The sequence below is a fragment of the Pongo pygmaeus genome, chromosome 1 (genome assembly GCF_028885625.2).
Source record: "Pongo pygmaeus isolate AG05252 chromosome 1, NHGRI_mPonPyg2-v2.0_pri, whole genome shotgun sequence".
Taxonomy (NCBI): Eukaryota; Metazoa; Chordata; class Mammalia; order Primates; family Hominidae; genus Pongo; species Pongo pygmaeus.
This window is the reverse complement of record NC_072373.2, coordinates 100113388-100125425: the sequence shown is the minus strand read 5'-3', so window position 1 is coordinate 100125425 and position 12038 is coordinate 100113388. Positions and strand designations below refer to the sequence as shown.

General features: G+C 42.4%; 1 protein-coding gene across 3 annotated transcripts in view; it reads left to right on the top strand.

The window, feature by feature from the left end:
* The window catches only part of PRPF3 (pre-mRNA processing factor 3), a 30639-nt gene that overhangs the window by 15160 nt on the left and 3441 nt on the right, over window positions 1-12038 (top strand). For 2 of the 3 annotated variants that reach the window (XM_054474449.2, XM_054474453.2), the window contains 8 exons: window positions 470-636; window positions 2704-2783; window positions 5583-5726; window positions 6437-6536; window positions 6709-6822; window positions 8302-8420; window positions 8692-8775; window positions 11427-11488. In XM_054474449.2, the coding sequence (XP_054330424.1) occupies window positions 470-636; window positions 2704-2783; window positions 5583-5726; window positions 6437-6536; window positions 6709-6822; window positions 8302-8420; window positions 8692-8775; window positions 11427-11488 (870 nt within the window). Of the gene's footprint in view, window positions 1-469; window positions 637-2703; window positions 2784-5582; window positions 5727-6436; window positions 6537-6708; window positions 6823-8301; window positions 8421-8691; window positions 8786-11426; window positions 11489-12038 lie in introns of those variants that run through there. The other variant, XM_054474451.2, reaches the window with a different exon arrangement.

The following is a 12038-nucleotide window of genomic DNA, read 5'->3' as shown; positions in this document are numbered from 1 at the left end:
GTGAACCAAGATCGCACCACTGCACTCCAGCCTGGGTGACAGAGCAAGACTCTGTCTCAAAAAAAAAAAAAAAAAAAACAAAAAACTGGGATTCTGGCTAGGCACAGTGGCTCATGCCCGTAATCCCATCACTTTGGGAGGCTGAGGCAGGCAGATCACCTGATGTCGGGAGTTTGAGACCAGGCTGAGCAACATGGAGAAACCCCATCTCTACTAAAAATACAAAATTAGCTGAGGGTGGTGGCACATGCCTGTAATCCCAGCTACTGAGGAGGCTTAGGCAGGAGAATCGCTTAAACCTGGAAGGTGGAGGTTGCTGTTAGCCAAGACCATGCCATTGCACTCCAGCCTGGGCAAGAAGAACGAAACTCCGTCTCAAAAAAAAAAAAAAAAAAAAAATGGAGATTCTACAAATTCTGTTTTCTATGACTCCAATTTATCTTTCTGTCTTGGATTATCTTGTTTTTAGGCTCAACTGGAGAAGCTACAGGCAGAGATTTCACAAGCAGCTCGAAAAACAGGCATCCATACTTCGACTAGGCTTGCCCTCATTGCTCCTAAGAAGGAGCTAAAGGAAGGAGATATTCCTGAAATTGAGTGGTGGGACTCTTACATAATCCCCAATGGCTTTGATCTGTGAGTTTGTTTTAGTACCTTTTTAAAAAAACAGTTTTTAATCAGCTGAGTTTAAGATTCAAGTTAATACCTTTTAGTAAAGCTATGGTTTTAGTGGGAAGGATGGTACTCATTCATTAATTAAAATTTTTAAATCCAAGAGAGATAAGTAACTGTACACAAGGTCCCGTATTTTTTTTTTTTTTTTGAGAGGGAGTCTCACTCTGTCACCCAGGCCGGAGTGCAGTGGCACGATCTCAGCTCATTGCAACTTCCACCTCCCGAGTTCAAGAGATTCTCCTTGAATTCTCCTTGAATCTCAGCCCCCCGAGTAGCTGGGACTACAGGTGTGTGCCACCACGCCCATCTGCTTTTTGTATTTTTGATAGAGACAGGGTTTTGCCATGTTGGCCAGGCTGGTCTCAAACTCCTGACCTCAGGTGATCCGCCCGCCTTAGCCTCCCAAAGTGCTGGGATTATAGGCATGAGCCACTGCACCTGGCCAAGCTCCTGCATTTGTAAGTGATGTATCATATAGGCTGTTTTTAGCTTTTGGGGTTAATGTAGGATAACCAGGGACACAATCTACAAAAGCAAAGTCTAGAATTCTTTTTGCTCTGTTACACATTGTTGCCTGTTTTTAGCATTATTTTCCTTAATTACATTCTTTTGCTACATATTATAGGTGTTTACCTTTCCTAAAGATCTCACTGTGATAGAGCAAGGATTATTAGTTGGTAGGTGAGATAATAGTAAATATATCATATAAGGCTGGGCTCGGTGGCTGACACCTGTTATTCTATCACTTTGGGAGGCTGAGGGCTGAAGGATTGCTTGAGCCCGGGAGTTAAAGACCAGCTTGGGCAATATGGTGAGACCTCATTTCTACAAAGATTAAAAAAAAAAAAAGTAGCTGGGCATGGTGGCTTGTACCTGTAGTCCTGGCTACCCAGGAGGCTGATGTGAGAGAATCACTTGAGCCCAGGAGGGTGTGTGCTGCAGTTAGCTTTGATCATGAGCACTGCACTCTATCCTGGATACCAGGGTGAAACTCTGTCTCAAAAAAAAAAAGGATATAAGACACATTTGAAGAGCTTTAAATATATCTGCTTCATCTTTTTTTTTTTTCTGAGACGGAGTTTCACTCTTGTTGCCCAGGCTGGAGTGCAGTGGAGCGATCTTGGCTCACCACAACATCCGCCTCCCAGGTTCAAGTGATTCTCCTGCCTCAGCCTCCCAAGTAGCTGAGATTACAGGCATGCACCACCACGCCTGGCTGATTTTTTGTGTTTTTAGTAGAGACGAGGTTTCTCTATGGTGGTCAGGCTGGTCTCAAACTCCCGACCTCAGGTGATCTGCCCGCCTCAGCCTCCGAAAGGGCTGGGATTACAGGCGTGAGCCACCACGCCTGGCCTTTTTTTTTTTTTTTTTTTTTAAGAGTCTCGCTCTGTTGCCCGAGCTGGGAGTGCAGTGGCACGATCTCGGCTCGCTGCAACCTCTGTCTCCTGGGTTGAAGCAATTCTCCTAGCTCAGCCTCGTAAGTATCCAGGACTACAGGCAAATACCACCACACCTGGCCAGTTTTTATATTTTTAGTAGACAAGGGTTTCACTCTTTGGCCAAGCTGGTCTCAAACTCCTGACCTCAGGTGATCCACCTGCCTTCATCTCCCAAACTGCTGGGATTATAGGCATAAGCCATATCACCTGGCCCTGCTCCATCATTCTGATACATGGCTTTAGTAGATTTTGTCTTAGCCTTTCCTTGCCCATTCTTTGTCAGCCACTGTTCCAGGGACTTACTGTCACTAATGAGAGAACATAGCGTCTATCAGCTGTGGCATGGTAGAAAAAAGGTTGAGAATGATTGCTGTGGAGAGTGTGTTCAACCATAGAGGGACTCAGTTTTCTCATCATGAAAATTATGTGTAATTTAACTATATATTTTAGGTACATAAGTGCTATTTTAGGTATATCAAGCACAAGAACCCATTATAGAGAATGGGTTTTTTCATTGTATTTCTGAGACTCCTCTCTTAGAATCATCTCTACCCACGTATCGTGTTTTCTTTTCTTCCTACAATTTTAGTACAGAGGAAAATCCCAAGAGAGAAGATTATTTTGGAATCACAAATCTTGTTGAACATCCAGCCCAGCTCAATCCTCCAGGTAATGTATAGATTCCTGAATCAAGTCTCTAGAGCAGCATTATCCACTGGAAATTTATACAGTGAGGAACATGTTCTGTATCTGTGCTGTTCAATACAATAGCCACTATCCATGTGTAATTCTTTTTTTTAATTCAGTTTTTTCCTGACAATAGTTTGTGGTTTGACCAGTGAACATACATTTTAAGTGCATATTCCTGTGCTTAGAATTTCATGAGACAGCCAAGCATGGTGGCTCATGCCTCTAATCCAAACACTTTCGGAGGCCAAGGCAGGAGGATTGCTTGAGGCCAAGAATTCAAGACCAGTCTGGGCAACACAGTGAGACCCATCTCAAGGAAAAAAAATTTGGCTGGGTATGGTGGCTCATGCCTGTAATCACTGCACTTTGGGAGGCTGAGGTGGGCAGATTGCTTGAGCTCAGGAGTTCGAGATCTAGGCAACATGGCAAAACCCCATCTCTACAAAAAATAAAACATCAGCCGGACATGGTGGTGTGTATCTGTAGTCCCAGCCTCTTGGGAGGCTGAGGTGTGGAGGATGGCTTGAGCCTGGGAGGTGGAAGTTGCAGTGAGCTGAGATGGTGCTGCTGCACTCCAGCCTAGATGATACTGCCAGACCTTGTCTCAGAAAAAAAAAAAAGAAAAAACCCCCAAAATTTCATGAAGCTTTACATTTACAGTTCCCTGATTGTTCCTAGGAAACAGCCCTCAGCTTGGTCCTTTTATAGAATCCACATGTTGTGGCATCCACAGCTAAATGCAAATGCAAGAGCTAAACTCTTGGGTTGGTGTGTTATTAGATGTGATATGCTCCACTACCCACTGTGAGGGATGCTAACTCTAAAGGGCTTTTTGTTAGTTTCCCAAAGTTGAAACTGGGAAACAAAGTTGCTTCTTTTTTTTTTTTTTTTTTTTTTTTTGAGAAGGAGTTTCGCTCTTGTGGTCCAGGCTGCAGTGCAATGGCATGATCTCAGCTCACCACAACCTCTGCCTCCTGGGTTCAAGCGATTCTCCTGCCTCAGCCTCCTGAGTAGCTGGGATTATAGGCATGTGCCACCACGCCGAGCTAATTTTGTATTTTTAGTAGAGACAGGGTTTCACCATGTTTGGTCAGGCTGGTCTCGAACTCCTGACCTCAAGTGATCTGCCAGCCTTGGCCTCCCAAAGTGCTGGGATTATAGGTGTGAGCCACCGTGCCCGGCCTTTTTTTTTTTTTGAGATGGAGTTTCGCTTTTGTCACCCAGGCTGGAGTGCAATGGCACGATCTCCGTTCACTGCAACTTTCACCCCCCCAGGTTGAAGCGATTCTCCTGCCTTAGCCTCCAGAGTAGCTGGGATTATAGGTGCCTGCCACCACACCTGGCTAGTTTTTGAACTTTTCGTAAAGACAGGGTTTTGCCATGTTGGTCATGCTCGTCTTGAACTCCTGATCTCAAGTGATCCGCCCACCTAGGCTTCCCAAAGTGCTGGGTTTACAGGCGTGAGCCACCACACCTGGCCCTAATTTTGTTTTCTACATTTGCTAGGTATCATTGAATGAGGGGGTTTAACAGCTTAAAGGAAAACAACTAAGAACACTACTTAAGAAAGATAAGAGGCCGGGTGAGGTGGCTCATGCCTGTAATCCCAGCACTTTGGGAGGCCGAGGTGGGCGGATCACGAGGTCAAGAAATCGAGACCATCCTGGCTAACAAGGTGAAACCCCATCTCTACTAAAAATACAAAAATTAGCCAGATGTGGTGGCGGGTGCCTGTAGTCCCAGCTACTCAGGAGGCTGAGGCAGGAGAATGGCGTGAACCCAGGAGGCGGAGCTTGCAGTGAGCTGAGATTGCGCCACTGCACTCCAGCCTGGGCAGCAGAGCGAGACTCCATCTCAATAACAGGAAAGATAAGAATGTTTTTTAAAAACATAGCCATACTGCCGGGCACCAGGCCTGAACTGATTTTAATCTTACTGATCCCTTATTAACGAGTTTTCTTCATTTTCTATTTAAAGTTTATACACACACACACACACACACACACATATTTTTTTTGAAATGGAGTCTCGCTGTGTTGCCAGGCTAGAGTGCAGTGGGAAGTGGCACAATCTCGGCTCACTGCAACCTCCACCTCCCGGATTCAAGTGATTCTCCTGCCTCAGCCTCCTGAGTAGCTGGGACTACAGGTGTGTGCCACCACGCCCAGCTAATTTTTGTATTTTTAGTGGAGTCAGGGTTTCACCGTGTTGGCCAGGCTGGTCTCGATCTCTTGACCTCGTGATCTGCCTGCCCCTGCCTCCCAAAGTGCTGGGATTACAGGCGTGATCCACCACACCTTGCATCAATATATTTTTTACATAAAATGTTTATAATAGAGTTGGGTCTCACTTGGTTGTCCAGGCTGGTGTCGAACTCTTGGGCTCAAGCGATCCTCCCACCTTGGCCTACCGAAGTGCTAGAATTACAGGCATAAGCCACTGCGTCCAGCCTAAAGTTTCTTTTAATGATATTGATATTTACCTAGGTTTTTAAAATATTTTTATTGCTGTCCGGGCCTGGTGGCTCATGCCTGGCCAACATGGTGAAACCCCATCTCTACTAAAAATACAAACATTAGCCAGGCATGGTGGCGTGTGCCTGTAATCCTAGCTACTCGGGAGGCTGAGGCAGGAGAATTACTTGAACCCAGGAGGCAGAGGCTGCAGTGAGCTGAGATCGTGCCATTGCACTCCAACCTGGGTGACAGAGTGAGGGAGAAAAAAATATATATATATGTGTTCTTATTGCTTTGGTATACTAATATCTCTGCCTGACAGTTGACAATGACACACCAGTTACTCTGGGAGTGTATCTTACCAAGAAGGAACAGAAAAAACTTCGGAGACAAACAAGGAGGGAAGCACAGAAGGAACTACAAGAAAAAGTCAGGCTGGGCCTGATGCCTCCTCCAGAACCCAAAGGTGCATTTCTCAGTGGCCTCTGCTGTTAAAAAGAGTGGCAAGTTTATGTCTTTAATCCTGGAGGAACTTTAACATCTCTCTCTGTTTGAGTGATTTCTGTTTCTAAGAATTATTCTTGGGGTCTTTTTTCTCCAAGTTTTCTACCATCTTTTCATATTAAGATAGGTCAACACATTCATTATAGAGGCTATTTATGGCTTATTTTTAAGCATACTGATCATACAACACTCTGGTTTTCCTGGGAGAATACAGGTCTTCAAATTCATGGAGATAGTAGTTGCAGTATTTGCGTAGACTTTTTATGTACATAATTCTTAATGTTTTAATTTTTACAATGAAAGTACAGGATAAAAAACTTGCCCCTGTAGTTACATTCTCGTTCAGCAGTATTTTGACTGAGCACTATTATGTATAAGCTCTTTCACTAGATGCTGTGATCAGTGTGAAAAATATGAAAGAAATTAAGTTCCACATCTTCATAAATTTTCAGATAATGTAAATGCATACCAATCTTCAACTTAATTGTGTGAACTTCTGCAAATGCTGAAGTGATTGGGTGGGATTTTCAAGATAGGAGTTATTGGAGGAAGAGAGTTTAGAGCAGAGATTTGAAATAGGTAAATAATGTGAATTGGTATGGAAGAAATAACAAGTTACTCCAGCTGGAGAAGTGACATCAAAGATTGATTGTTGTCCTCTCTTCACTGCAGTGAGAATTTCTAATTTGATGCGAGTATTAGGAACAGAAGCTGTTCAAGACCCCACGAAGGTAGAAGCCCACGTCAGAGCTCAGATGGCAAAAAGACAGAAGTAAGTGCCATGGGATTGGGTGGAAACCTCGGGCAAGTACCTTTCCCAAACTCTTATGGGGGGTCCATATTTGGAGGGAGGGGAGAGTTCTCCGTTGCTCTCTCTTTCCCTCAGCCCTGCCTCTGATCTTCAATGCCTTTCTCACTTGTGGATGTCCTTCCTGTCACGACAGAGCGCATGAAGAGGCCAATGCTGCCCGAAAACTCACAGCAGAACAGAGAAAGGTCAAGAAAATTAAAAAGCTTAAAGAAGACATTTCACAGGGGGTACACATATCTGTATATAGGTAGGTGTCCATACTGGGCCAAACTTCCCCTTAGAATTACTAAAACATTTTCCAAGTGCTTGAGGCAGAATCATTGTGGCCTAAAAGCATACCTAACACCAGTTCCTACTCTCTTTTAATGACCCTAGTGTGGATCAAGAGCTAGTAAATCTTGTAAAATAGCGAGGGTTAATGACTTATGTTTATGGTTACCCAGTTCTTCCCTCTCAAGTCTTCTTTTTTTTTAACTGGAATATTAGTTCTGAAAAAATGAACAAATCAATGTACTTGTTCAGGCCAAGATGTGAGCTAAAGATTGTATGTCCTTTGAGAACTATAAAATATCATTCTATTTTTTTTCATCTTTTTTTTTTTAAATGGTCTGAGTTTGCTTCCAACATCCATGGAAGCATTACAAATTTTCTTTCCTCAGTAGTCATATCCTTACCCTGATGTATTGCTGTGTTTCATCCTCATTCCAAAATGCATTTTACATGTTATAAATATTTTTCTACCTTTGTGTTGATTTAATGTTTTTATTCTTTTATGTTGAGTACATGTGTATATTCTATTTTTAAAATGTGCTTATTTCTATTAACTAGTTCTTTATTATAAAAGTGGTACATTATCACAAAAATAGTGAATGCTTATTAAGATTTAAAAAATTGTCTGACAACACAGAAGAACACTTATTCAAAATGTCTCCTTTCTATTCTCTGATCCCTTAGAACCACTCTCTTTAGGTAATTGCTATTAACAGTTTTTCGCATATCGTCCTAGAAAATTTTCGTGCCTATATAGTGATCCTATATATATATATATTTTATTTATTTATTTATTTATTTATTTTGAGATGGAGTTTCAGTCTTGTTGCCCAGGCAGGAGTACAATGGCGCGATCTCGGCTCACTGCAACCTCTGCCTCCCAAGTTCAAGCGATTCTCCTGCCTCAGCCTTCTGAGTAGCTAGGATTACAGGCACGCACCCCCACGCCCGGCTAATTTTTGTATTTTTGGTAGAGATGGGGTTTCACCATGTTGGCCAGGCTGGTCTTAAACTCCTGACCTCATGATCTACCCACTTTGGCCTCCCAAAGTGCTTGGATTACAGGCGTGAGCCACCGCACCCAGCCAAGTAACCCTATGTTATAAGAGTCTAAGGGTCTAGAGGACAAAAAGTCTGTAGGTCTTTACATTGTCAAGAACGATGAGATTGTAAGTATTTTTGGATGATAGTAAATACCTCTCCCTGATTCTTAGAGTAAACTTTGGTTAGTAATGTAATGGTTAATGTAAAGTGCTAGACTTTGAAGAAATGTAAGAGTGTGGAAATATTTCTAGACTCATCAACTCTACCTTTTAAGCATTCATCTATTTGTTTACTCCAGAGGCCTTTGTTTATAGAGAGGAACCCTTTTTGGATTCATCTCTTTACTTGCCACTCCATTCAGGCAGCTGCTGATGCTAAAATGGAAGACATAACTAAACTTTCCCTTCTCCAGAGTTCGAAATTTGAGCAACCCAGCCAAGAAGTTCAAGATTGAAGCCAATGCTGGGCAACTGTACCTGACAGGGGTGGTGGTACTGCACAAGGATGTCAACGTGGTAGTAGTGGAAGGGGGTGAGTCTGAAAAACTTGAGGGAGACTGTCCCCAGACAACCCTAGGCTTAGAGTGATTAGCATTGTGGGGAGAAAGGAGAAAAAGATAGTATTTTAGTGCCATATCTGATATAATATGCTAGGTCTCTGCGTCTGTGTTTTTTGGAGTAGAAGGCCCTAAGATGTGGTTCCTGAGATTGCTTCAACTACCACATTAATGTCTGAGCTCAGAGGTTCTTTCTACCCCATCGTCTTCCACAGTTCTGGCAAAATTCTTCTTCTCTGTTTCCAGGCCCCAAGGCCCAGAAGAAATTTAAGCGTCTTATGCTGCATCGGATAAAGTGGGATGAACAGACATCTAACACGAAGGGAGATGGTGAATGGGGGTTAGAGGGGATTAAGTGGGAGAGCTGTGGGAGGTGGGGATGGTGCATCTGTCCGTTCATCTTATTCCCTCCCTGTGACACTCTTGATAACACTAGATAGTGTTCAGGAATTTTAGAAAGACCCATTTAGACTTTGAGCCTCCTAGACATTCATACAATATTTACTACATGATTATATGCATGAATGAAAGTTATTTTTTTGCCTATCATTTAAGGCTTTTCTACCAGCTGGTTTCTTTGTCTGTCCTGGATCTGAGTACTGGTTACATTAATTTATTCAGTATTTAAAAATTCAGCAGGCAGCTAGGCATGGTGGCTCATGCCTGTAATCCTAGCACTTTGGGAGGCTGAGGCAGGCAGATTGCCTGAGGCCAGGAGTTCGAGACCAGCCTGGGCAAACAATGTGGTGAAACCCCATGTCTACAAAAAGTACAAAAATTTGCTGGATGTGGTGGCACATACCTGTATTCCCAGCTACTCAGGAAGCTGAGGTGGGAGGATCACTTGAGCTTGGGGAGGTCGAGGCTGTAGTAAGCTGTGATTGTGTCACTGCAATCCAGCCTGGGTGACAGAATGAGACCCTGTCTCAAAAAAAAAGAAAAAGCAAATCTAGTAAGCTATACATTCATGTGTACAGTGTCTATATTATATTATTATTTGATTTTTTTTTTAAGGATTGAAGCCAAAAAGATCTTCAGGTCAAAAAAGCTCTGCTTTGATCAAACTATTTCTTTTGCCTGATACATATATACACACACAGATACACATACATACACACACATACACACATACACGTACACACACACACATACACATACACAATACACTCACATACATGTACATGTACATACTCACACATATGCTCTTCAACTTATGATGGGGTTAGTTCCAATAAACCTAAGATAAGTTGAAAATATTGTTAAGTCAAAAATGCATTTAAGGCCAGGCGCAGTGGCTCACACCTATGATCCGAGCACTTTGGGAGGCTGAGGCGAGCAGATCATTTGAGGTCAGGAGTTTGTAAGCAGCCTGGCCAACATGATGAAACCCCGTCTCTACTAAAAACACAAAAATTCGGGGCGTGGTGGTGGGCCTCAGTAATCCCGGCTGCTCAGGAGGCTGAGGCAGGAGAATCGCTTGAACCTGGGAGGCGGAGGTTGCAGTAAGCTGTGATCGCACCACTGCACTTCAGCCTAGGCGACAGAGCAAGACTCCATTTCAAAAAAAATGCATTTAATACATCTGACCTACAGGACATCATAACAACCTAGCCTTCCTTATACTTTCTCAGAATACTTAGATTAGCCTACAGTTGGGCAAAATCATCTAACACAAAGCCTATTTTTGTCTCATGTAAGAGTATTTTACTGCATATTGCTAGCCCAGGAAAATCTCAAAATTTAAAATTTGAAGTACATTTTCTACTAAATATTTATCACTTTCCCACTATATTCAAGGCAAAAAATTGTAAGTCAAGGACTGTCTATATTTTACATTCTTCTGGCCATCATACTCCCATTAGTGTTCATTCTTCTCGTCTTTGAAGACCTGGATTAGCATTTAAAATCTGCAGAGAGGCCTGGTGTGATGGCTCATGCCTATAATCCCAGCACTTTGGGAGGCCGAGGCGGGTGGATCACCTGAGGTCAGGAGTTTGAGACCAGCCTGACATGGTGAAACCCTGTCTCTACTAAAAAATACAAAAATGAGCTGGGCATGGCAGCGTGTGCCTGTAATCCCAGCTACTCGGGAGGCCTAGGCAGGAGAATCACTTGAACCTGGGAAGCGGTTGCAGTGAGCCAAGATCATACCACTGCACTCCAGCCTGAGTGACAGAGCAAGACTCCGTCTCAAAAAAATAAAAATATAAATAAAACTGCAGAGAGTTCATCTTAAGATACCTGAGAATAAAAAATACTTTATTTTGTTTTACACGTGCATTTTTTTTTTTTTTTTTTTTTTTTGAGATGGAGTCTTTGCTCTGTTGCCCAGGCTGGAGTGCAGTGGCGCCATCTTGGCTCACTGCAACCTCCGCCTCTCATGTTCAAGTGATTCTCCTGCCTCGGCCTCCTGAGAAGCTCGGATTACAGGCACCTGCCACCACACCTGGCTAATTTTTGTGTTTTTAGTAGAGATGAGGTTTTGCCATGTTGGCCAGGCTGGTCTCAAACTCTTGACCTCAAGTGATCCACTCACCTCAGCCTCCCAAAGTGCTAGGATTACAGGTGTGAGCCACCATGCTGGCTGATAATTTTGATTTGGTATATCTGCCCTCCTCCTCCATTGGGCGAAAGTTTTTTGAGAGTAATATATGACGTTGACATATGAAGCCTGCCTCCCAAAGTGCCTAGGACAAGTTTTTATTCTTGACTGCTTGTCTTTTATTTCCTTATTCCCAGTACCTGGTGGAGCTCTTGATTCATAACAAGTGCTAAGTAAATGCTAATTGTATCAATTAATATTACTGCCTACTTGGAGCTTCAGGTCTAATTTGGGGAAAATAAAGAGCAACAGAAAAGAAAACACTTGGTCCAAAACATAAAAAGGGTGACAATATTTTAGAGAGTTTGGGTAGACTTGAATATTGTTTGTTTAGAACCTGAATCTCAAGTCTAAGTCTATAACAAGATTTCTCTTCCAGATGATGAGGAGTCTGATGAGGAAGCTGTGAAGAAAACCAACAAATGTGTACTAGTCTGGGAGGTAGGTGATCCTTTGTAAAACATTGTAAAACTTTAGCCAACTCCTGATTATTTATACTATTTAAGTAGAGCAATGGAATGTAAGATCTAATCAGTGAATAATGCCTTAAATAATTTATGTTTCTTTTTGGAATCCATTTTTAAATGGTTGGCAGTAAATTCTTCCTGATCATCTGTTTAATTAAATTGATGAGTATTTAGTATATGCTATCTGGGGAAGTGCGTGGACAGTGCTGCTGGTAGCAGGAATACAAATTCTCTACCGAAAATTATTTATTTCACAGTCATGAATATGAGACTTGGAAACAGGAATGAATTGTGGGATTTACCTTTGGATATAGTGAAGGAAGTACTAGACTTAAGAATATAAAGTTAGGAGGCTGGGCAGTGCTGCTTATTAGCTGTGCAATCTGGGCAAGACACTTAATGTCAAATTCTGTTGCCTTAGCTATAAAATGTGGATATGATTTGTTCTCTATATTGTCAAGTTTTTGAGAATGAAATTAGATAATTATGTGATAGTGCTTCATAAAATGTGACTAATTCACTCT